The sequence below is a fragment of the Hyalella azteca genome, unplaced genomic scaffold, assembly GCF_000764305.2.
Source record: "Hyalella azteca isolate HAZT.00-mixed unplaced genomic scaffold, Hazt_2.0.2 contig16078, whole genome shotgun sequence".
In the NCBI taxonomy this organism is placed as follows: Eukaryota; Metazoa; Arthropoda; class Malacostraca; order Amphipoda; family Hyalellidae; genus Hyalella; species Hyalella azteca.
In genome coordinates this window covers 1-25,563 of record NW_025945905.1, presented here as the reverse complement: position 1 = coordinate 25,563, position 25,563 = coordinate 1, and the positions used below count along the sequence as shown (strand labels likewise).

The window sequence follows — 25,563 nt, the reverse complement described above, 5'->3', positions numbered from 1 at the left end:
TTTAGCTATCTCGCACCGAAAGTCAAGATGAACATCACCATAGAGGTGGAAGGTCTCAATTATTCATCACCCACAAAGATTTCGTACAGGCGATGATGTCATAAATGAAGAATAACGAAGCTGTCATAGAGTATCCATAATGTCATAAACAAGTAACGCAATTTATCTCAAACGAATCTCCAACGAGAGAACTTAAGCAAGACCACGTCCAAGTCTGCGCTCATATTTTTTATATGACAAGCAAACCAAAGCCAAACTTAGGTCGGGGTTAACTGTTTAATAAACCAAGCCCAAGTTGGCGCTCATTGTTCAGTATACACAACTAGCAAGTGTCGAAGAAACGAGAACTTCTCTCGTACAACAATCATAACGGCGTGAAGTCAGAGAAGCGGCATAAAACATTCAAAAGAATAGCTATAAGTAATCTTTAACTTGCCGTTTAAAGCTTTACGCATGGGAAAAAACATTTATTACACGATACTCTTATCAGAATAGCATTAATCGTACGGTAAATGCACTCATCAATCACATCGTGCGCAGGTTCCAATATTACTTAGTATACGGCACATTAAACGTAAAGTTAGCGACTATAAGATTAATGCCACAGGTACAATAATAATGACTCGCGTAAAATATATTGCATGTAAAATACAGACATAGTTGAATTTTACCGCCGAATACGTCGACCAATTAATGTATTATCATACATACATTTCCTATACGTACGGTACACGCTTTGAGCATGTCAAACTAATTCAAGTATCAATATATTTCCGACACACGATATGGCAATTTCAACCAACTCGCTATATTAACATGCTGTTGACAAACGTTTGAATGTTTCCCTTAACTGCACTGGCATCATAGGAGAATATAATGGCGTTGCAGCTCGACTTCCCACCACTGGCGATGGAAGGGCGAAACCATCGATTTGGAACACGATCATAGAAAATTTTAGTTCTCTTAAACAGCGTCAACGGTACCTGAAGTTTATTCCTATAATTTCATCAGCTATAATTCAGTTAAACCGAATCAGAAACATAATTCAGTAAGAATGAACGTAAGCAAAATCCATAAAAATCTTTATGATTGTCTGTCAAACAAGACTTCGTTGTTGAAATGAGGTCAAGACTATACAGTGAGATAACACTAAACATAATGACATAATGTCAAACATTATGTCAAACATAATGACATTATGTCTTGACATAATGTCAAGATGTCAAAATAAAAGAAGACAGATGCGGACTCAGATCTCAGATGTAGACTTTGTGCGTTTCGACGATACGCCGTCGACACACGGGACAAAGTTTCGAGCTATTCTTAATCGCTCTGCAACAATCCCGACACAAACACAAGTGACCACACGGCATGAGCAGCATGGAGCGCTCACTGTCCTGGCACACTACACACTCAGGCATGTGTATCGTATCGGTGGCGGTCGAGCTTCTTGATGTGTCAACAGAGTAATTCTTGCCGGTCCAGAAATTGTGGGTGATGTTCCAGGAAACTTTGGAAACGAGAGGTTGCAGCTGCGCGTTGAATCCTAGCATTTGCTTGGCTCTGAGCAACCGCGCAGCGATGAATGTGAATTTTCTGGACAGTGGTTTTACCGTAACGTATAAAGCACCAGCGTCGTTCTCTCTTACGATGTAATGATAGGCCATGTCATTATGGCGGTCCATGTTCATGCGTGCAACCAAATATTCGTCTAATCGGTTCACATCCATTGCGACCGCGTCCTCGTTTATACGTCGTTCCAGATAAATATGATTCGTGCATTCTGGCCTTTGGGCAGCAGCATTAGTGTTAGCTGGGGTAGCAGCAATAGGTCGGCTGAAGAAACTCAGCTTGCTCAGGAGTCTTGCCAAGAACTCGAACATTGTGACAGCACGAGCAACGAACCACAGGTAAATGAAATGCAAACGATTCACACGCAAAACTGAGACGCTTCGTATGAGAACTCTTGCTAAGCTAACAATTATTCTCGAAATTCCGTTTCGGACAAAAGCACAAAACCTGTATCGTCTGCATTGTATCACTAGATAGCGATAAAGAAGATGTGAAATCGCAAGAATTAAAAATACAATGTCAAAAAGCAAATCAAGTACTCTCTCAAAGACAATAAGGAACAACCTCACACAGAGAGCAAGTACTAAGTTAAGTTTCCTGGCCAAGTAATTGGAACTTATCGAAATAATTCGACCTAAACACAGAGTTGACACCTGCAAGGCTTTGGCAGTTCTCGCAATGATCACCAAGGAGAATCGCAGAATGAGAATGAGCAATTGGAATACTCCGCAGTAATTACAAAGAATTACAGTGAAGATTATAGATATTGTAACGGCTACTGCGATTGCTAAGGGTTTGAGAAAGTTTATTAGATCCGATGTGATGATGACGGCAATGAAGTTGAGCACAGCAGACAGCACCAGATGCACGCAGGCACCCACGTCAGACAGGAACTCCAGCAGGTCTGCCTTCAGCAGACTCAGCATTTCCCGTGTCTGCACAACGAAATCAAATGACTGTCACAACGACTTGAATGTCAGACACCCGGGAATTTTTTGTTGATATGAGGTAATTAGTTGGTAATGAATGTAGAAACACAAGGTCATAGAGCCAGAGAATTAAACAGGTGGTAAAACCATTTGACGAACATTAGAACGACCATACATATACAACATTCTTATTTATCAAGTTTATGAATAATCAAATTGTTCTAATATTGATACGATATTGTAAACTTGGAAAAATCTACTGTAAGTTTAAATTGGGTTCATATAAATGTAAAAATATTACAATCCTTAAAATTGGCAAACCCTTACTTCTTGCAATAGCTCCTACCCATTACAAATGATTGGAATCGCATGAATGTGAAACAATCTAAATTCCATGTCTGTCAAAATTTCCTTGTGGCATTTGTTTCAAAGTAGGAAAACAATTGCAAGAGGTTAGATAGTTAAATATGTAAAGTGAAATAACAATCATAATTTGCAGATATGTAAATACTTTGCTCAAGTAACATTTGCAAACCTTAGAAATGAGGAGCAGCAGGAGGCTGATGAGGTGGGTGCTGAAGCGTAGCACGGATGACACAACATTGTGGTTAAGTCGAAGAGCAACAGCAAGACCACCGTAAATGATCTCCGAAACCTGGTGCAACTCGCCAGCCAATGTCAGATAAGAGTCCCAGAGTGACTCTCCAAACTCACTCATAATTTCCAGGAGCAACAATATGAGATGAAGTGCGCCAACTCAATCAATTCACAAAGAAACATTCTTTTCTGCTGCTATGAATGAAAAAAAGTATGAAATAGTTCATATCTGTTGAGAAATAAGGCATTAATTTTACAATGAAACATTTCCATGTTAAGCTATTGTTGGGAGAGCAGCAGCTTGGTCGCACTACATCACAAGATAAAAATTCAAAATTTCTGTTCTTAAATTCATTCTTGTTCACATCTCCAAGTGAGACAAGTCAACACATTTGGAAGTTGTCAGATTGAGGAGATATATTATTGATAGTGTGCAGAAGATATTGAGAAAATTTCAAATTAGGAATGCATAGCAAGGCAAAATGCAGTCTGCCATGACTGCAACTATGCAATGGTCATGGAACGTTTTGGGTGCACCGGTGCAGGCATGGAATATATCTTTTGAGCCATGACTAAAAGCTTTCTTGCTATTTTTGGATCTGAAAGATTCCTACTAGATGAATTACCTCTTATAAAATTGTTAATGAAAAAACATGATGACCATGAGATTACAACTGTATTGAAAATTTGTCACTTTATGATTGCAAGTTTTCTGTGATTATTTTCAAAACATGGCAATCCTGTTTGAGTACAGACTTCATGCAGAATATTTAGACAAGAGCATGTTAATGAACCATGGAAGTTCAAATTTTTTTAAATGACATGTATACAGATGGAAACATTTTAAATAAAAACAAAATATAACAGACATTGGGCCTGCCATGTTTCCAATTTAGAATATTAGGCAGAATTTTATTTTTCACTTAAAAAAATTGGAGTGAAATTCTCTAAAAAATTGGGGTGAAATAATTTACTCTTAATGGGTGAAATAGACCAGATTCACAGGCATTTTTGGCCAATTCATGGTTGGCTCCTGCCTAGTTATCTATTTATCCACTGTGGCAAAGTTTAATATTCACCAAAATGATGCAATGATGACTGAAAATTTCATTTCCTTGACAGAATTATTAATTTTCCTACTTGTGATGGAATTGGGCTTTAGCATATATGGACACTTGGACAGATATATGGGGAATATCTACCTCTAACCTCTTGCCATACTGAGAAGTGAGAAGTTGAGAACTGAGTTATATTTTTAGAGGTACGGCATAGTGGCAAACCAGAGCTTTTTTAGAATCAGTTCATTTTTAATTTCCTCATTTACTCAAGATTTAAATCAATTTCTCAAGTATGATAAAGCTGGTATGAGGTATCCATGATACTTTACTGGTCTACTTATAGGACTCAAAAATGAACTTGAGGGAGAGTCTAAAAACCTCTCTGCTTCGCCACTATGACTGGTACAGTGGTACGGTAGTAAATGTATGTATGATGTTGATGTATTTGCTTTATGCTACATAGTGAAAATGTTGAACTTTACACCACTTTTTTCAGTTCAGCAGTATTTCAATTAATTTAGCTGCTTCATCTTCAACACTTCTATGAAATGTGGTTGGTATACCTGTCCCTATTTACCCCACCTGTCTCTTATTACCCCATTTCACAGTATGTAAAAATGTTTAATTTTTCCAATATTCTGAATCCTGGATGAATGGGTATTGGGTGGGGATCTTTAGGTTGGGGCGGGGCCGTTGGGGGCAAACATTACTGTAAATAAGAAAAAAATGCATATGATTACATTACAGATGATTTCTCTCTTACTTTGACTTTTCCATAATTTTTTAAATTAAAATAGAGAGAAATAGCAAATTTTAAAAATCTCATGAAACTCTAATTTCTACCTGTAAGTTGTAACTGTGAGTCTGTGACTCATTGCATATTATTATACTACAATAAACTACATAATTACTACATATTAGTCTAGTACTATTACTCTACTAGACATCAAACAAGACATTCCAGCCCTCAGATTAATGCTTAAACCCCATTACCTTGATAGCCTGATAGGTAGTCTACAATCATACAAAATGCCCAACATCACTTGAACATGGGCTGGGCAGCCTGGGCCCCAACAACTGAACAACAACTATCAGACTTTGTCAAGTGTCAACAAACCATCCATGCTCCATGGCATGTGATCTTTGTGTCAATTGTATGCATTTGAATAATTTACTTTCAGACCTTGTTATATACTTTTTAATGATGTAGTAACTAGTGATTAGTGACAGTGAGTGTAGTCTGTATAGATCACTACCATAGCGTGCCCGTGGGCGAGTTCATCGTAATTCGTAAATGTCTAGCACTCCGAATCTCCGATTAGACAGATTAGGCTAGTGCTAGTCTGAACTGTCTGCGTCTGGACTCTGGTCCATTCAAATTTTCATTTATTTAGAAGACTGGGAGTCTAGGTCTCTTAGGAGTAAGCTATAAATTGAATACAAAGACTACAAGAATGGAATAGCCAAAATAAAAAACGCGTCAAATCGTCATTTTTAAACCGAGTTCGAGTCTCGCGGTGACACTGACAGATATATCTCCCACCTCCCGGTCCAGCATAAATTGACGAACTTCGACCTTCGTCAAGCGACTCAAGCCCCCAATGCTCGTTAACGAAAACAACTAAAGTGGTTTGGTGCTCACACATTTGACGCCTTTAATTTCAACTTTCAAGCATCATTTCATTCGCGGCCCGCTCCTCTAACATTTGAAGCCGATGTAACGGGCTAACGACAGTTGAAGACGGACGTCAGAAGATTTGTTTGTTAGATAATCCGCTTCCGCTGGGGTAATACGTAAAGTTCTCTGTTCTTCAGCGGGTTGACGGAATGCTGAGCGACACACGATTCAATGCAAAAGCTGCTATTTGTTAGAACTTAAAGATTGATAAGGCGGGTTGTGCCGTTGAAGTTTTCCCACAGTATAAGACGTAAAGTGCTGACTTATGACATTTGGTGGCTGACGATACTTGCTACAGTACTTTCCATTAACGATGTATGAACGATGTATGAACCGAGAGGTTACTTGTCGACAATCTACGATTGGGCCCTAGTGAACAATATCATGAAACTAAAAATGTAAAGTAAAAATTTAAATAACAACTAAAACGCTATAAACAAAACAAAAAAAAACTGCGCTGCAACTTATCCACGTGACATTTCTTCTCGCTTCGAATCGCCGACATGTGGAACAGCCTCCCCGATTACGTCGTTGGCGCTCCGAGTATGAACGCGTTCAAAAACAGACTAGATAAAGATTTGGAAAAATATATGTTCAGAATTGAAATGCCTAGCACCATTTCGAACCCGGTGGAAGTCTAGTACCTAGCTATTTCAAACTATCGTCAGTCCTGAAAAGATCCGGTCAAATGACATGGTTTTAGATCTTCTGTGAACAAGTCACGAAAAGTATGAATCGGCGACAGGCCATATATCAGGTCTACTCTTCAGCGCCGACATCGCTATGTTATGTTTTGAATATGCGGTTCAACGGCACAAAGTTCGAAATAATGAGATACAGAGTCCGCACAGAGATCGGGATGTCACATCACTACTTGGCATCAGATGTCACAGAAATTGAGAAGTAACTTGTTCGAGATCTCGGAGTGTTGATGAGTACTGAAGCCCCATTCGATGCCCACATCGAGGAAATAGTCGCTCGCAGCCGGCAACGGATGGGGTGGATCTGGCGAACATTTCGAACGAGAGAAGCAGCACCAATGATTACACTATTCAGAGCCCTAGTGCTTCCCAATCTTGAGTATTGCTGCCATCTGTGGGGGCCACTCAAGGCGGGTGCTGTGCGGAAACTGGAGGCAGTGTAGCGGACCTTCACGTACAGGATCAGCGGCACGAGGAAGCTGGACATGAACTACTGGGAAAGGCTGAAACATCTGGGACTGTTCTCACTGGAGAGGAGAAGAGAGAGGTACGTATATCATACTGTACCTTGGAAGATGATAAACGGACTGGCTCTCAACTTTGAGAGTGTGACCTCCAGAATAGTGACATATTACAACGAAAGGAGGGCGAGACTGCAGGATTCTCCCATTTAATGACCGAGCAGCGGCCGGAGTACAGACTTTTCGAGAGGGATCACTGTCCGTGACAGGACCGAGGCTCCTTAATACCTTGCCAAATGTGCTGAGAGGAGTGGAGTTCACCCTTGAACACTGCAACATTCAAGAGACGACTGGACAATTGGTTGAGAAAGATCCCGGATTGTCCAGTAATGGAAAACTACCCTCACCAAGTGACAAGTAGGGCCAGCATCTTGCATCAGCTGGCCCAAAGGAGGGCAAATATACGGAATACGTCCTACGTTACATCCGGGACCCAAGGGCGGGGTGACCTGCCCAGCGACGACGCGGAGACGGAGGACGACGAAGGCGGCGCATCAGCGTGACCGGGGACTAGGAAGTCCCGAACTCATCATAAGGTCGATATTGAGATTCAATTTACACCATATCAATTGCATTATATCACTTATGTGAAATCCACATGTTGATAAGATTGGCGAAATATGTTGTAAATGATTAAAATGATGCTACTTTTTATTCTGCCCAGTTTTTCTTTGAACTATAAATAAATCGGAACAAATAACACTGGCCGTTATCAGGTTTTGTAGTGTTGAGGACATTACTGACTTAATAATAATATATAATATAGCGGTTTCAGTGTTCATCAGGCCGTTGGCCAGTCGCTGATTCTTAACATCACAGACAATTTACAGCTTGTTGAGGTCACGAACTCGTAACTCACTGCTACAATTCTATTGTGCTTAACCGCCCGGCCTCCTCGCTGATGGCGATCCTGACCAAAAACTGGCGCAAAGAGCTGGGATCGAATTCGCACCTCTCTGATCCAATCCTGGCACTCTGAACTTTATGCACTTTAAACCGTTATAATATATTCACATATTCACTAACTGTTAAGGACATTACTGGCCGTTATATTCAATATCCGTGAATGACATAGCTGAACGCTGAATGAAATACCTATTGAGGATGATAATTTCATATTGTATAACGGCTTCATTCTTTCATTTGTGTTATAAAACGCAAATTAATGTTTGCAATGGCAGATTTCAATTAAGTAATTTTATGGCGATTCGTTGTGACAAAGTTAACCGTTAACAACGAAAAACTTTGCAATATTCAACCACGTAATGCGAATGAGATTTTTTTCTTCGCAGTGATAATTCGAATTTAGCGTAGAAATTACTTTCCAACGTAATTTTATAGTGCGCACACTAATGTGAAGCCAGAAGGAATAATAGACTTATTTCAATATTGCGCTGCGTCTTTTTTTATCGAATGGTTAACGTTTTCTAAGATTTACTTCGTAGTGAGATTTTAATCGTTTGAATCTTCACGTTACCGGCCCGTATGCTAAATAGGGCACTAGCACTACGAAGTAGCACTACGCACTACAAGCCGTAGTGCCGTACTAGTGCGACATGGAACACTACGGTTGGCATGCTAAATAGGGCACTAGCACCATGAAGTAGCACTACGCACTACAAGCCATAGTGCGGCATGGAACACTACGGTTGGTATGCTAAATAGGGCCAAAAGCATAACGCGCACTACAAAAATCTGAAGTGTCCTACACACCGCACTTCACGACGACACTACACAAAGCGAAGCGTACCCGAGCCGTGGAAGTCTAATCAACGTACCGAGATATGTGATAACGAATGATTAGCTTTAAAACAAATTGAAGCGTACCCGAGCCGTGGAAGTCTAATCAACGTACCGAGATACGTGATAACGAATGATTAGCTATAAAACAAAGCGAAGCGTACCCGAGCCGCGGAAGTCTAATCAACGTACCACGGAACCAAGATACGTGATAACGAATGTTTAGCTTTACAACAAAGCAAAGCGTACCCGTGCCGTGGAAGTCTAATCAACGTACCACGGTACCAAGATACGTGATAACGAATGATTAGCTTTAAAACAAAGCGAAGTGTACTCGTTGTGTGAAAGTCTAATCAAAGTACCAAGATACGAGATATTGTATGATTAGCTTTACAACAAAGCAAAGCGTACCCGTGCCGCGAACGTCTAATTAACGTACCAAGATACAGAATAATGAATGCTAAGCTTCACAACAAAGCGAGCCGTGAAAGTCTAATTAAGGTCCCACGGTACCAAGACACGTGATGAAGTGATTAACATTATTTGGAACGATACCTACATTATTGCTGGCGTCGGTGCTGCATCGTCAATATAAACAAATCCGCACGCGCGGGGTAGGAATTCTCTAGAAGTTGAGGTTCGTAGTTGTAAACTCCTACCAGAGTGAGATTACTCGACTACTCCCTTATTAACATACAAAATGGCGTTATTTGTAAAAAAAAACACGGAAATGAGTGGCAACTTTGCACATTAGGCCCCTAACGCAATTTATATCATCTCGTCTCCAGTAAATGAATGGTGGCATCAAAATTAAGTATATTCTGGAAAGAGCTTGACACTTCCACATAAATATTATGAAAAAGATACAAAATCTGAACAGGATATCGAAGTGATATTTCTTATTATTATGCTTTATTTTAGGGGCTTTTATTGCTAGTTTACCAACAGCATCTACAAATTACAGCTAGGAACAATCGAAATTTACACTCAGAGAAATTAGTTTGACTCTTTCCAAAGTATGAATGAATAACGGGAGAAGTTGCCATTAAAAAAAAACGCACAGTGCATTTTGTGATTCAAGTACATTTCTTATGCTAGACGTCACAACATATTACACGTATACAAAATCTACAATTGTCTTTTTCAAAGTTAACGTATGGTTAATAAACTAATATCACACAGTAATATATAACAGTATAAAAACGGTATCTATTTACCAAATAGTGTCCATATAACTACACAATATCATAAAAAAGCTTAACAAAATTGATACGTTCCTCCAAAAGTTTGTATATTATGGACAACAAACAGAACAGCGTCGCTTGAAGATAAGCTGTCATGATAAACAACGTAAACATGAAGGACAAAACACACTACATTTGTGTGGCGGATGCAGGTCACCCAGTAATGGCCGCCGCCGCGCTGGTGCACGTCACCCAGTGATGGCAGCCGCGCTGGTGCACGTCACCCAGTGATGGCAGCCGCGCTGGTGCACGTCACCCAGTGATGGCAGCCGCGCTGGTGCACGTCACCCAGTGATGGCCGCCATGCTGGTGCACGTCACCCAGTGATGGCCGCCGCCGCGCTGGTACACGTCACCAAGTGATGGCCGCCAAGCCATGCTGGTGCACGTCACCAAGTGATGGCCGCCGCGCTGGTGCACGTCACCCAGTGATGGCCGCCGCGCTGGTGCACGTCACCCAGTGATGGCTGCCGCTGCGCTACTACACGTCAGTATCTTGTCGATGAGCTGCTGGTCGGCGTCCTTGGCGTCCACGTCACCCGCCGCCGTCCACGACTGGTCCGCCTCCAGCCTGTGCGCCCCCAGGTACTCGTGGGGGCACTCGCCCCACTCCTGCACACCCATCATAAAGGATAATCGGACGCGACAATCAATGATAAGCAGAAGCGATTATATCAGTGATAAACGGACAAGATAATCAGGAATAAACAGACACGATAATCAGGAATAGGCAGAGATGATCAAAGATTCTCAAACACAATGATCACGGTTAGTCGGACATGATAACCAGGGGTAAGCAGACGCGATAATCAGTGATGATCAGACACACTATTACGATAAAATCAGATGCGATGCAGCTCCATTGATCAGTTAAGATCCTAATTCTATGGTTCATAAAATTTAATTTAATATCCTATTATTCTCCAAACATTTCATATAAACTTCCTAAAAATTCAATTTCGTCTGCCACGAATCTTCTATGCCTATGGGTTTCATGTTCAAATTGTTCATCTTATCTGAATTCAAGATGAACATGTAAATTTCAAAGTTGGTGCGTTTGAAACCTGGCACCGCAATATCATGGAGTATAGAGCTGAGAGTGCATCACTATTTTGACGATAAGCCACATATTTCCTGGAGTGTACATTCTATGATTTGTCATAGCCATTAATTTCAGCAAAAATATATAAATAAATAATTATAAAATAAAAAAGAATATATATAAGCAACCTTGGGGCTGATCATGGAGAAGTATCGCTGTCCAGAAGGTCGTCTGTAGAGGTGGTAGGTGGCGCCGGGCTGCTTGACGAAGTTACAGGCGACGTGGTGCAGGTCAGCGTTGTGCTGCGCCTCCTGCAGCACGCGGCGCGCCTGCTCCTGCAGGAAGCGCACCTGCTCCGCTATCACCTGCAGCTTGCTTCCGACTGTCGCCTTTGTGAACGAGTCCGCCTGCACAACATAGCCGCCTGCAATTATAACGAATCCGCCTGCACAACATAGCCGCCTGCAATTATAATTACCATATTTGGTTATTATTTGGAGAAATGAAGAAATAGTAATGATTATGAATCATGAAAAATGAAGAAAAGTTATTGACAATGAATCACTATCAGAAAATAAGGAAAAGTAACGATAATGAATCTTCATGGAGAAATTGCCAAACTTGGGGTGAAATGAAATGAATGGTTTTGTAAAATTGCTGGAGTTATTTGAATGCTTCAAGCAAGCATATAAGAAAAAATATCTGTGCACAGTTAAAAATCTGAAGCTTACTGACTTTCTAGAAATCAGTATGAAAATATTTGGGGCGATGGATTTAAATTCATTAAAACTTGGATTCATTAAAAAATTGCGTGGAGTAAAAAATGAGAGCAGTTTGCTTTATTCACCATTGAATGCTTGTCAAATCTTAGCAGATATTTGGCCGTGAGCTCGTAGATAATGTGGGCAAAAATTATTGCAGTTCTTGAGTTTATGAAGAATTTACCAAGGTTTTTATGAATTGCGTGGAGTATTACTTTGACTCTGAACGAATCAATTAGATATGCCATTTAGAGTGAAAATATAATGCAAGGCAGAGTTCTAAATTTGACCTTTCCCATCATCTTCCGTGCACAGCAAGTTTTTGAGAAACAAACTCAATGGCATACAACATATAATGTAGCGGCATCTCCTACCTTCTCTATCACAGCAGGACAGTAATATACTGAGTAAAATAATTAGGTAACTAATACGCATACCTTCTGTTTGAAGACATTAGAAATATAATAGATTACATAAAATAATAGTGCAGCTCCTACCTGTACTATTTATTTAATAATAGTCAGACTAATGTAATAATAATAGTGTAGTTTCTCCCCATACCTTTTGTATCTCCTGCGCGAGTTGGACGAGGTCGGAGGGGGCGTGCCGGGTGCTCCTGTAGGCGTTGACGAGGTGCGCTCCACCTGGAGCGTCACTGCGCTCCACCAGCGCCGCTATCACACAAGTTACACAGCCAATTACTTTGTATTATCCAGATATAACTATCTACTGATAGACGTGTATCCAGAACTTCGTATTATCCAGATATAATTGTGTTTTAATCATAATGCGTTGTATGCTATGCAATCATAATTCGTTGTATGCTATGAATCATGCGTTGTAGATACTATCGCATTACGGTAATACAATTAATACTATGCGATTCATCTGAACGCGTAAATGTAATGCTCTTCAACAAATTGCAGTATCATCAAATTACACATGTACAAACAATTCACCAACATATTCATAGTATGTATTGAGCATAGTCAGATTCCAATATAACACGGAACAAACTCTACTTTCTTATGCTTCATCAGATATTATTACTGGCTAGCATCGAACAAATGTTTAGGCGAACCGTGCTAGGTAAATTTGGAGCAGATGGCACCCTGATTAGTTTAATTCGAGTCGAACTGAATCATTTTGATCGTCTTTATGAGTAATCTTTTTTTTACTAAATAAAACTATGCCTTCAAGAGATGCGTTTCAAATTACAGCATGAACGATTCAATTCAATATTTAAAAAAAAATAGATCAATTCAACAGAAGCAAAGTGACACACTGAGTTAAACGCAAACGTTCAACAATGTTGTAAGTCGTGTATACTGTACACTGTTTGACAACACAAACGTATAAATTATTAGAGTTACTTACGGTTGGGCAGCGGCTTGTTTTTGTCAGGCATGGCGACTGACATTTTTAGTATTTTGTGGTGTCAACGAGAATGAAGATAGAAAAGGCGTTAACAATTTAATGAATTGAACAATAAACTATATTTCTGTGGGATGGAAAAGCCACAAAGAAATAAGTTGTGAAACGCAAATCATTTTCAGCACATCCTAAATACAGAATCTTGCATCAACTTCACTGTTTAAATGAATGTTATTGGTCACAACGCATAATGGTAAATATTATATATGCATTATAGCAAAAAAGTCAGCATGAACGCTACAAATATCCTACGTGTCCTCGAAATTTCAATCCTTATCAAAGGAATCCGCACGCATAAATACTCGCACTAAACTTTGTTTTAGGCATACGTTATCATTGAGCTGGTGAAACATAGTTAGCTAATATCGAGCTTCTTCCCCTTAAATTAAACTACCTCCTCCCTTCTTCTCTTACATGATGATTAATCATGTTGAGTAGACTTCCTTATTAACCCTCGAGCTTGTATACTGTTAATAATATTACCAAGGAACATTTTACTTGTGTCTTAAAATAATCCAAACTTTTCTTCCTCCTCAAGACGAGACTGGGGAGAGCAGGGGTGCGTCACACCCCACCAGGCACAAAGCTGGCCCCTGTGCTGTCCCGGCGACCGCCGCTCATTTCAACGATGGATTTCCGCGATAATCATGACGGATTTCTTATTGTATAGCAATGATAATTTTGGATTACACATGAGCAGTTGTAGCACTTGAGGATTTTTAGCGCATTTTCTCATTTATGGAAAAAATGCACTATTGTGCTCGCCATGTCCGTCTGTCTGTCTGTCCGTCCGTCCGTGACGTCAAGTTTTCGTCGACGAGAAAATGCGCTCTCTGTCAATCACTGCAGTGAGTACTGAGTTATATTTTTTTTCATTTCAGTGATGACGATTTTCTTTACTTTCGACGTGCAATGATAGCAAAATAAACTCCAAGAATGGAAATGTCTGAGGGTCGTAGCGGCCACTGTCATGCAATGTTATAAGTAACTCGGAGATGGACAAAGAACGTATCGGAAGTTCGATATTTCGGCACAGCTGCGAACTTGAATTTGTGCCACTTGGTAAGAGGCGTCAAAAGTGGCATATCGGCATGGCTGATGGCTGTATACCCTAAACAAGATATCGGATACCTGTCACAAGGTGCGATATTATGGATCTCAGGACTACACCAACCTTCCAATTCTTGGGAAGGTTGACATTTATTGCAATGAGAGATATTGAGAAATACTGAGAACTCACAATAATTACAATAAGAAAATTTTGACTAGACAGCTAGATATGAGAGTTGTAGATAACACTATGAGAGGTTTCAATGATTCATTTTGGTCAAGCATTGAGAAATACTTATCAGAAATGTTTACTAAATAGTAATAAATATTTTTGACAGATGGACATTCGGTATGAAAATAAAGCAGTTTAAAACACGCAGCGCATTACCATCGTATCCATACATTTTTATGCATACTACACACAACACATTATACAACATATGAACATCCAAATAATGTTCATCGATTTGTTTGAAATGCATCACAAAAATTGTTCTGGTTCATTCATAATACAAACGCCTAAGCCGAATTCATCTATTCACTCTTTGTCAGTTCAAAAAGATTCTACCTCTAATATTAATTGTTGTCTATAGCTCAGAGCATCACAAACTGGATCTCAGTGGATCACAGGTTCGTTTCAGCGGTCACGTCTCTGATGCTGGCTGAGGAACAATAACACAGTCTCTATCAATGGAATAACACGTACACTTTGGAATAAATGACACAAAGTAATAACAAGTAAGGATGCTATTGCCAGCTAGAGTTTATGTCATCTTGCAGTTTACTTCTCTTCTTTGGCATTTGTACAGTGGAGACCTCTTCTTCCTTTGCTATGGATGACTTTTTTTCTGTAATAAAAACGATGATGGTTACAGATTCACAATTTATTCATCGCATTATTCCAAATTATCGTGCAGATTAAATCACGAAGTGATAAATTATTAGGTTATCTATGTCATTGCAGTTTTATGAAAATACTTGCTGTATTGCTAGTAGAGATATAGTTATAAATTGAAAAAATAAATTTATTGACTGCGTTAATTACAAAAAAAAAAAAATTAAGAAAAATGGAAATGGAATGAACTTGGAATGGTAATTTAGAATTCAACAACCAAATACAACATTGTTGCACATGAACTAAATTCTTGGTTCATTTAGGATGAAATCATTGTAATTAAATCCTATTAAAATTGACAAAATGCATGCATATTGTTCAGTAGTTGCACTATACTCACTGCGCTTGCCACTGGTCCCAAGTCCATGGTTGATGAAGCGTCGCGCTGCAGCCTGGTCTATTCTTTGCATGGATGCTCTGGCCTCCAGCTCTGCAACCCGCTGCTGTACACCTTTGATGCGGCCCAGCTCTGTTTTGATGTCCTTCTCCAGCTGCTCTGCATCTGAGTCGCTACTCAACTTGATCAGAGCTGCCAACATACATATATGTTAACAATACATTAGAACCTGATTAATTAAAATTATTAAGTATTGTTATTTCTTTTTCTAGCTGGCACGCCTCACTGTCAGTCACGACTTGGTCAAAGAATAAGAAAAATGTCATAGAGCTACATTTTCATTTGAAAAATGAGTTTTAAAGTAACAACCATATTTATGTGCCACCTATAATAAAGGCTCATAATTAAACATAATCTACAATCAAGCAAAAAATAATATTAAATACAGGTTGATATCTATCTTTAGACAACCATTAGATTAGAATTCTTCCAAATCTGAGTGACATTGCTGAGGTTTTGGCTGATCAATAATAAGTCAAATCTTGACCTTCTATTATCACGCATGAATTTCAAACAAATTTAAAATATGTAAATATGTTGGGAAAAGTTATTCAAGCTGAACTCTTCAAAAAAGAATTTTGCACATTGAAAGTTCACATCAAACTAAGAGTAGATCACATTTTAATGGTTATTTTCAGTGCACAAACAATGTATATTTAGGGTTTAATAATTTATAATTGTCACCTTAAATAATCATGGGAAGTGATGCATTCAAGAGATCAATAATCTCCAAGTTATGTTAGAAAAATCAACATTTTGTGATTTCTTGATATACTACCGACACACATTAAGTCAATTCCAGAGATGCAAAAAATTAAAAAAAAAAAAAAACTTGGAGCAGTTAGAACCTTAAATGCTCTCTTTACACTTGAAAACTAGTAATTTTTAATTAAAATGAGCACAATAAATTGGACTCACCCCAGAATAATGCGTTCAATGTGTAAGACTCCATGATGTGGATCTTGGCACGTTCCAGGTGATCCAACTGCACAGACATATTACTTCTCAGCAAAAGTGTTATAGGTAGGTACATCAACTATCAACCCTGAACATATGAGTGTAGCAAATTAGAGGCAAACAAAATTGCCACAATGTTCAATCAACATTGATTAAACCAAAAAACATTTATTTCAATGTTGATTCAATGTATTTTGCCTGGTGGGAAGCTTTAGAGCAGAATATCTACAGTTACATTACTAATAAATAGCATATCCTACAAAGAATGCTGTACAAAATTCAGTAGATGTAGATATTATATCAATATATGACATATTTTCTGCTCTCTGATGCATTTCCACAGGAGGATTCAATCATTACACTGAGGTTCTCCACAGATTATATAAATGGGCGGGACAGTGAACATTATGAGTAAATATAAATTCTGATTAATCCTGTGTTACAGGAACAAAATTGGAGAAGCAAGTTAATACTAAAGAAAATGTTGTGTAAAACTTAAAACTTACATCAGACAGTCAAACCTCAAATAAAACAATTGACTTACACAAACTTGAGTCAAAATTTGGTTCAAATCTTCAGAAAAAAATCCTATAGGAGTGAATAAATTTAGAAGGATTAACACAAAAACAGAATCTCATATCATTGATATTCACTTCACCTTTGCCAGGACCTCATGATGAGGCTTGCTTACGATGGGAGAAAGACCAGTCTTAAGTTCATCAATAGCCTTCATCATGGCCAGCATCTTTGGTGCAAGGCTCGGTGGGATGTCTGTTTTGCTGTCCATGCTATCTTTAGTTCTTGAAAAGTTCCTTTACAAACTAAAAACTGATTTAATCTGAAAGCTTTAGAAAAGAGATTGCATTTAGTTTGGAAAGAGAAAATTTTGTAAGAGAAATTACTTCAAAAAAATATGCTGTCAAATGGGGTAGTAATAAGGGACTGGTGGGATAAATTGGGACAGTCCTACACCATGGCGTAAAGATGTTATAGCAGTTAAACTAATTAAAATATTGCAAAACTAGAATTAGAGGTATAAACTTCAACATTTTTCCTATCTATGTAGAATAAAGGAAGCTAAGAAAGCATATATTTACTAGCTCTAAAAATTTGTTGAAAAAAATGTTTAAAAATGATATTTTGGAAAATCACTTCTGCTGAGGTCTGTAGTGAAAAATATACACTGTATTAAAAAATTACGCCTGAAAAAACTTGCAGACAAGTGTTGGCTTTACAACTTTATTGATGGAATTTGCGTACCTTAATCAAAAACAAAATGGCAGCCAATTCTGTAAGACAGGGACCTTACACGGAAAATCTATTTTCTATTTTTAGGAAAGGATCATCTCCAAACTTGGTACACATATGTAAAACAGAATTCTAAGACTATTTTGTTCATGTGAATTTTTTGAAAAAATGAAAGAAAACATGAAATTCATAGAAAACGGCCAAAAGGGGGGGTACTCAAAAAACTCGATTCCACTCAAGGATGATGGGAGCGGCTGCTAGCGCACCTCCCCGTGTGCTGTCTACTAAAGTAACTGAGGTGCACTTCGTGTAGACGCTCTATTTCAAGTGTTTGGTAGCTAATTACTTCCATAGGGAATTATTAAAGAGCCCCCACCCTACCCCCCTTTTGGGATCTGTAGTGAAGGTATAAACAGAGGTGGGCAGTAGCACGCTACATGTAGCGGCCGCTACATTTTCAGTAGCGGTAGCGGCTCTACATTTAAGGCAATGTAGCGGTAGCGGTAGTGCCCGCTACATATTTAAGTAGCGATACGAGGTTTTGCCGCTACAGCGCTACCGCTACATTTATAGATAAAGCCTTTAGATTTTACTTAAGGGGACCGGCTACCCTCCAACAAAACTTTTTTGTCTACAGACAGATCGTTTTGAAACTTGGTACACATATGTAAAACAGAAATCTAAGACTTTTTTGTTCATGTAAATTAAAAAAAAGTGAAAGAAAATGTGGAATTATTAGAAAACGGCAAATAAGGGGTACTCTAAAAAATTTATAACTTCTGCAAATCACATGCTACAATGTCGAGACACATATCATTCGATTTGTAGCAACAATATCTAGCAACTGTAGAGCCCCGATTTTGATTTTCCTTATCGTTTTTTTTTATTCGCATTCTTCCCATTTTTTCACATTTTAAATAATGACATATAAATACCATATATTTGTAAATAATGATATAAAATGATCATTTTATAAAAGTTTAAGACTGCATTACACAAAAAAGTATTGCATGTACATCTATGGTAATAGCTTTGTTGAACGCGTCTCATTTGTAGCTTTCAAACGAGTGCAAACACTTTGTAGTCAACGACAGTAATGATCTATATATACAGATTTAATTCAAATAAATCTTTGTACATATTGTTAAAAATGTTCATATATATATTTTTAAAATTGTCTTACGCAAAAATTATAGCACACACAGACATGCGGTAAACTGCATTAGACGCGCCTTTTCAGCAGCTACAAATGAGTCAAGAAAACGGTAAAGCCAAAATTTCCGATTTTTAGGGTAGCCGGTCCCCTTAATAGTATTAAATATTATTTAAAAACCAGCATGATGCATACATAATATAAATAATTAATTACAGAATAAAACTGTACAAAAGATTTTGGTGTAATGTTGTCAACCTCAGCCTGTTACTAGTGTCAACATTTTAGTTGTTACCTCTTAAGTTGTTACCAGTTACCACTTACAGGTTTTTTTCATCTTTCAGTTTGCTTACAGTTATTTTTACACAGTTATTTTTATGTTTCACCTTCCCTACAAGGATGTCTACTTTAATCTACCAATCTCAAAAATAATCCACATATATATACAAAAAAGACTGATTTTTATATGTATATGTGGATAATTTTTTAGATTGGTAGATTAAAGTTCACATCCATGTAGGGAAGGTAAAACATAAAAATAACTGTAACTTTTATTTACTGTATCTAACCCATACTAGTTCGGTTAGGTTAATTGCAATAAAGTTGCATTGATATGTTTTAAAAATGTTTTATTATCATTAAATGTTAATGAGTAAATCCCAATAGCAGAACAATAAATATTAAGAGATTTCTAATAATTTTGGCCATTGTTGCGGCTAATGTAGCATGCTACATTTTACTGTAGCAGTAGCGCCCGTTACAATCTAGTGGATGTAGCGGTAGCACCTGCTACATTTAGAGCATGTAGCGGTAGTGATAGCGGAGCTACATTTCAAAGTATGGCTGCCCAGCTTTGGGTATAAATCAGCGTATAGAGATGGTTTTGGTACCGTTGAATGCATAAAAAAAGCAGCTTTAAGATGAGTATAGTAACTGGAGAATTTCATAATTGGCCGCTTTACGTCAAACAATTTACTTTGTAGTGAACGGCAGTGTAATTACTCCTTTGACTTTACTGAAGGGGACCGGACACCCGCCCCCCTTATGGGATCTGTAGTGAATGCATAAATCAACGTACAGAGATGGTTTTGGTACCGTTGGATAGGTCAGAATGTTAGCTTTAAGATGAGACTAAAAATCCGGAAAAGCCAAAATCCAAAATTTTGCTATGTAAGGTCCCCTTAAAGGCCCCCCTTAAAATACATTTAAAGTAGAACCTTGGTCAACAAAGGCTCCAGTCAACAAAAAAGTTGGTTACTGACAAAGAATCTTGATTAAATTTACCTATCTCAGCATATAAATTTCACTTGACAAAAAATTTATGCATCATTGGTCATCACAAAATTGTGCATAGAATGTTATAGACATGATTATGCACCTGGCAACATAGAATGAAAAGTTATTAACCTAAAGTATGATTTATTTCTCCAAAAAATATGACGATTGTCACTAAAATATTCCTTTCTGTTCCAGGTATATTTTTATGATCTTTTTCTAATAGTAAATTAATTCACTTGAACCAATTAAAATGATGCAAAATTACAATCCCAGTCCTGAAGGAAATGCTGTATGATTGCTGATATGAAGCTTGCAGTAAACAAGGTCATTGTCATTGGAATGGAAGTTTTTTTGAGGTTTTTGAAAGTGTTATGTATAGAAAGAAAAAATAGTTTTGGTTAATGAAATGGATACAGTTATATCATCACTAAAGGAATAACAAGTACAAATCACAGTAAAAATTTTTTCTACATCTACATCATCAACAAATGAAGAGGAGGACTTTGGAGCACTGTTACTCACACAGTGTTAGTAATGAATGAGTACACTCTGCATGCTTCAAAGTTTCAAACATTAAAAAATCAAGTTTTATTTCAACAGTCCCAGATTACCCTGTACCCAAGGGTAATTTGGGACACTGTTTTTATGCTTCTGATACCTTATGAATAGCATATGGAATTTTTCAGAGATGCCATACAATAGCCCTCACAAGGACTTTTAAAATGAGCCCAAACTCATTTATGAAATGTTTCATGGTAAGACTACATCAACAAAAATGAAAAAATTGTCAATTATTACCCTATACAACACAACCTAAAAATGGAAGTAGACAACAAACTAAATGTTTTCTCCCTTTAACTTCTTGAATTTTGTTAGAGTTTACACATGGTATCATGATATGACTCAGAGAGAAAAAGTTAAGCTTTAAAAACTTTGGTTCTACAATCATGTAAGATTACAGACATTATTTAAAAAATATAACTCAGTACTCACTGCAGTGAGTGACAGAGAGTGCATTTTCTTGTTGACAAAAACTTGAGGTCACAGACAGACAGACGGACATGGCGAGCACAATAGTGCATTTTTTCCATAAATGAGAAAATACGCTAAAAGGCAAGAAACTCATCTTAGCAGTTTAGTTGGGCTCCAACTTGAGCAGTTGGGCTCAAGTTCACCACCTACCCTCAGAAACCAATCTGAAATATCAAGCAGAATTTCCCAATAATTGTGGGCAATGGGCATGCATGGTAATGGAACCATGGTCTAGAAGGTGCGGTGTATATACCAAAGGTTTATTTTGGGATGCACACCAGGTAAGAAAGTTGCCGATATGCATGATAAAAAAAATGATAGTCCAACTCTGACCAATGCCCAAAGCAGCCCAATGATTGACAGTGACACGTGCGCTATTGCCGCTATATGATCTATCATTTATGTGGCCAATACCTGATAGGCTGATGCTGATGATTAACATGGATGCACAGCGATGGCAGCACGGGCTCTACAGTCTACAATAAATTTGGCCAATGGCAATGCATGATGATTGATGATCAACACAGACAAACCCGCTCTCGGCTCTACAATTGATTTGGCCAAATGCCTTATGATTGATACTTATGCACTGATAATCAGGGTGTTATTCTAGAAATGGAGGTTCACTTATAAAAAAGCTTTCCACTCAAGGTGGAATGCTTTCCCTAGATACAGTGCTCTGCAGTCTGTCAAGTGAGTGACTATAAATGAAAAGGAGGATCAAAAGTGGACAAACTGTTTCTATTGTATAGTACCTCAGATTTGCTATAAAATTGTTTGAATGTCTCTTTATTGATAGATATTTTCTATTTTTCTTTTATTTAATGGATTTTTGAAAATTTTCCAGGTTTTTTGTTTGTAATGATCAAGTTAAAAGTGGAAAGTTCCTGGCCTTTCCAAGCTTTCAGGTCCTGCTTTCCAATATGCTATGTGTACTGGTTAATTTAATATCCCTTTAGAATTCCACACTGCTGAGTGATAATGCACACGATTCTTTTTGATTGTCTGATCAATGTGGCCAATGCTTGATGAATGCAATGATCAACACTGATGCTGCGATCAGTGGGATGCACACACTGATAGTAAATTTACAATCAATGTGGACATTGGTCATTGAACAATGTCTGATCTGATGAGTGATAATTGACATTTGACATGGACATTGGACAGTAAGGATGATGAAATAAAAATCAAGTATTAAAGTTATAGGCAAATTTCAACTGTGAACTGAATAACTTTGATTGAGGATTAAATTTTGAATTAAAATTGTGAAGATAAATTTGGAAAGCTATAACCCATAGGCCATAGCCGCCATACCATACCTTGAGTGTTAGAATGTTATTGAACTCTAAATATTAAAATACCCAAGTCTAATTGGAACATTCTGAAGAAATTCATGTCTGAATTAAACTTGTAACTTGAACATAATCCAGTGTAAAGATAAAATTGTAAATTCATTGGACTAGATATTAAACAGCTAGGTAGGCAGCCCAGCTCATTCAATTATTACCTAGCACTCAGCTAGCAGGCCAGGCTAGCAGCCCAGCCTGGGCTGCTAGGTAATAATTGAATGCTCATCTTTGTGCCCAGGCTATTTGCTCATGAAGATAAATAAATCACCCCTAACTTTGAACTCGTACACCAGCACTGCACCTGCTGCCCTGCAGCTCTCCATTATCCTAATATTAGGCGCTTTAGGCCTATTAGGGAACTAGGACTAGGCTAGCTATCAAACCAATTCAATCGTCTAGTTAATTTTATCATCAGAATCCCTCATAATAACACAGAAAACATCACTTACCATTTACCAACCTATTTCCCCTTAAATCTTTTTTTAGTGTCACACCAGTCACCACGCTCCAAATCCTACGACCATTGAATGATTGATGATTAAACCGTGGCTGTAAACGGAAATCTACTGCCTGCAGCAGATTTCCAGGGGAGCGCTGCCTTAGCCCAAAAATTTGACTCTTAAATCAACCCAAGAGCCAATGCCAACCCTCTACATGCAATAGAAATAGTCAGCATAACACCTATGCAGCTGTTCTTACTTGCCTCATCTCGCCACACCAGCTTGAAAAAAGCAATGATTCAGCCCACAAGCTGATACTCCAAACGAATTACGCCCAATAGCTCCTACACCGATGATTTAAGCCCATACCATCACTTCTTACAAATGCCGTAGGCCACAGGGTCCGCAGACCGCACCAGACTGCCATAAATGGGAACGGCCCTGCACCGGACTGTCGCATCACTTTACCCACTTCGCAGGCGTAAGCCCAGCCCTGACGCTCACCAGTATCTTCTTCCTCCACACTTACCCCCTTCTCTCCACCTTTCCACGAAAGGGTTAGGTTAGGTTTGGTTAGAATTCTTCCGCAAGTTGGGACCGAAAGGAGGGGGAGCAGGGGGTAAGCGTGGAGGTTTAGCCTCCAGAAGAACGGAAGGGCTGGAGAGGTAGCAGTGTACTGATAGCACTGTGGCGCAGGGCGTTCTTTATCAAAAGTGGGGAAGGGGTTAGGCTGCGTGGAATAGAAATATTTTGGGATTTAGCGTGTGGGTTACGACCATTGTATTTGCGGCCTGCAGCTCATTGGCTTGCTGGTTTACATCCATGAAGGGGTTTGGTCCCTGTGGCTTTCAGCAAGTAATCATGTTGGCTAATTTGCTCTGCAGCATGCTTGCGCGCGGCATGGGGAGAAGTATGAAAATTATGCAGGTATTGGGCAAGGCTGGGCTATTTCAGTCGTCCCATTTCCAGCAGAGCAGAGCTCAAGTGTTTTCAGTTCAATCCGCCTATCTTCTTCTTTTCCGGTGTCCACGCTGGGTGGACTTAAAGCCGCAGGACAACCACAAGGATGACCGTTGGGCCTGAGAGCTTCTGAAGAATCCGCCTATCGACAATCACTACAAAACATATGCTTGGAACTTTTGACCAAATTAATGGCCATTTCATAATGTTTTGCAGAGTTGCCAGCCGTTTTCTTGGCAAGAATACCAGATTGCTTATCTCAAAATACCAGAAATTCTATTATTCAAAAGACTAATTCCTCCAAATTTAATGACACTATCCGTCAGAAACGTTGGTTAGAAAAGGAAGCAAAAAAATATCTTATGTACTGTGCATTCATCTAGCTTGACGCTAATTAGCCATAATTAACACGTTATATTTTTCCATCTGTTTGGAACATGTTGACTCTTTTATTTTCTCGTGTTTGAAGAGACTTTTTATCACAAAGTGGCATTTCTTCTCCTTCGCTCAACATGAGCAAACCAAGGAAACAGGTCATCTTCCTTTTGCTTATTTTCTTACATGCTTTCATATTGCATTTATCTAACATTTTGGGAGTGATCACTTGTTGCAGTTGGGCAGATAGCTTTTAGTCCGAATAAAGGACTCCAGTACCTTAGTTTAATTGTATTTCAGTGCTTGTATTTTTTTTTTTTCAAATTATTGGAGCACTGGAAACTAGTCCATAAAGCCCCTTGCCTAAAATGGCTTTGATACCTAACAGTCTAACAGCTCTGAAAGTGAAAATCTGAAACAAAGAGAGAACACACACAAAAAAAAAAAATAATAATAATAATAAAATGAAATAAGAAAGAAAAATGAAATAAAATATAAATACAAATTAAGAAATACAAAAAATAATAATAAAATATTTTTGAACAAAAGGACAATAAAATATAAAATGCAATAACGTAACATAGCGTAGATGGCGAACCCGTTGAAGAGAACAAGACATGGCAGAGCCGTGAAGCATATCTATATACACCTGCATCTTTATCTATACATCATATCATATCTATATACACATGGGCCTCCTCGGAGAGGCGGCCCAACAACCAATTCAACTTGTGCATGAAAAAAAAAAAATATATATATATATAAATAAAAATTCAACTTGCACACAAGACAAAAGGAATCAATACAGAGAAAGAAATCAAATAAAATAAAAATTTCCAGACCAGTTAGTTGCAATATCCATGCCCTGAACTGAGCCTCACATGAGTATGCACAAGTTACTGAAGGTCCAGCCTGGGTGGGGGCAACCTGGAGCTTCTTAAGATCAAGTTGGTAAAACAAATTATGACTATTGTATAATCACTGTGCAGTATACTTAGAAGAAAGCATAACTCCTGTTGGCTTTTCTCTGAGGGAGCAAGTATCAAAGTCAATTTAATGGCAAGCAGTAACAGTCTTTACAAGGCAGTCTTGGTACATGAAATTATGAACGCATATTGATCCTAAAACAATACTGGGCCTAACAATGAAT

General features: G+C 38.3%; 3 protein-coding genes across 4 annotated transcripts; all 3 read right to left on the bottom strand.

Annotated features, from left to right (window-relative positions):
* Positions 1-25: 25 nt before the first annotated feature.
* LOC108667727 lies at positions 26-3,325 on the bottom strand. The gene is made up of 2 exons (XM_018154785.2): positions 3,037-3,325; positions 26-2,507 (listed from the first exon to the last, which is right to left on the bottom strand). Exons 1-2 carry the CDS (start codon positions 3,217-3,219, stop codon positions 1,257-1,259), a joined length of 1,434 nt encoding a protein of 477 aa, XP_018010274.1. The 5' UTR covers positions 3,220-3,325; the 3' UTR covers positions 26-1,256.
* A 7,093-nt stretch (positions 3,326-10,418) lies between these two features.
* LOC108667713 (uncharacterized protein C1orf50 homolog) lies at positions 10,419-14,042 on the bottom strand. The gene is made up of 4 exons (XM_018154766.2): positions 13,220-14,042; positions 12,404-12,516; positions 11,270-11,488; positions 10,419-10,651 (listed from the first exon to the last, which is right to left on the bottom strand). Exons 1-4 carry the CDS (start codon positions 13,260-13,262, stop codon positions 10,493-10,495), a joined length of 534 nt encoding a protein of 177 aa, XP_018010255.1. The 5' UTR covers positions 13,263-14,042; the 3' UTR covers positions 10,419-10,492.
* A 390-nt stretch (positions 14,043-14,432) lies between these two features.
* On the bottom strand, positions 14,433-23,161 carry LOC108667711 (nuclear nucleic acid-binding protein C1D). Of its 2 annotated transcripts, XM_018154765.2 has the most exons (5): positions 23,088-23,161; positions 17,234-17,420; positions 16,537-16,603; positions 15,562-15,750; positions 14,433-15,174 (listed from the first exon to the last, which is right to left on the bottom strand). In XM_018154765.2, the coding sequence occupies exons 2-5, from the start codon at positions 17,360-17,362 to the stop codon at positions 15,074-15,076; spliced, it is 486 nt and encodes a 161-aa protein (XP_018010254.1). In that variant the 5' UTR covers positions 17,363-17,420; positions 23,088-23,161; the 3' UTR covers positions 14,433-15,073. The 2 variants fall into 2 exon arrangements, with proteins under 2 accessions (XP_018010254.1, XP_047740711.1); XM_047884755.1 differs by lacking the exon at positions 23,088-23,161 and having other exon boundaries at positions 17,234-17,467.
* Between the last annotated feature and the right edge of the window lie 2,402 nt (positions 23,162-25,563).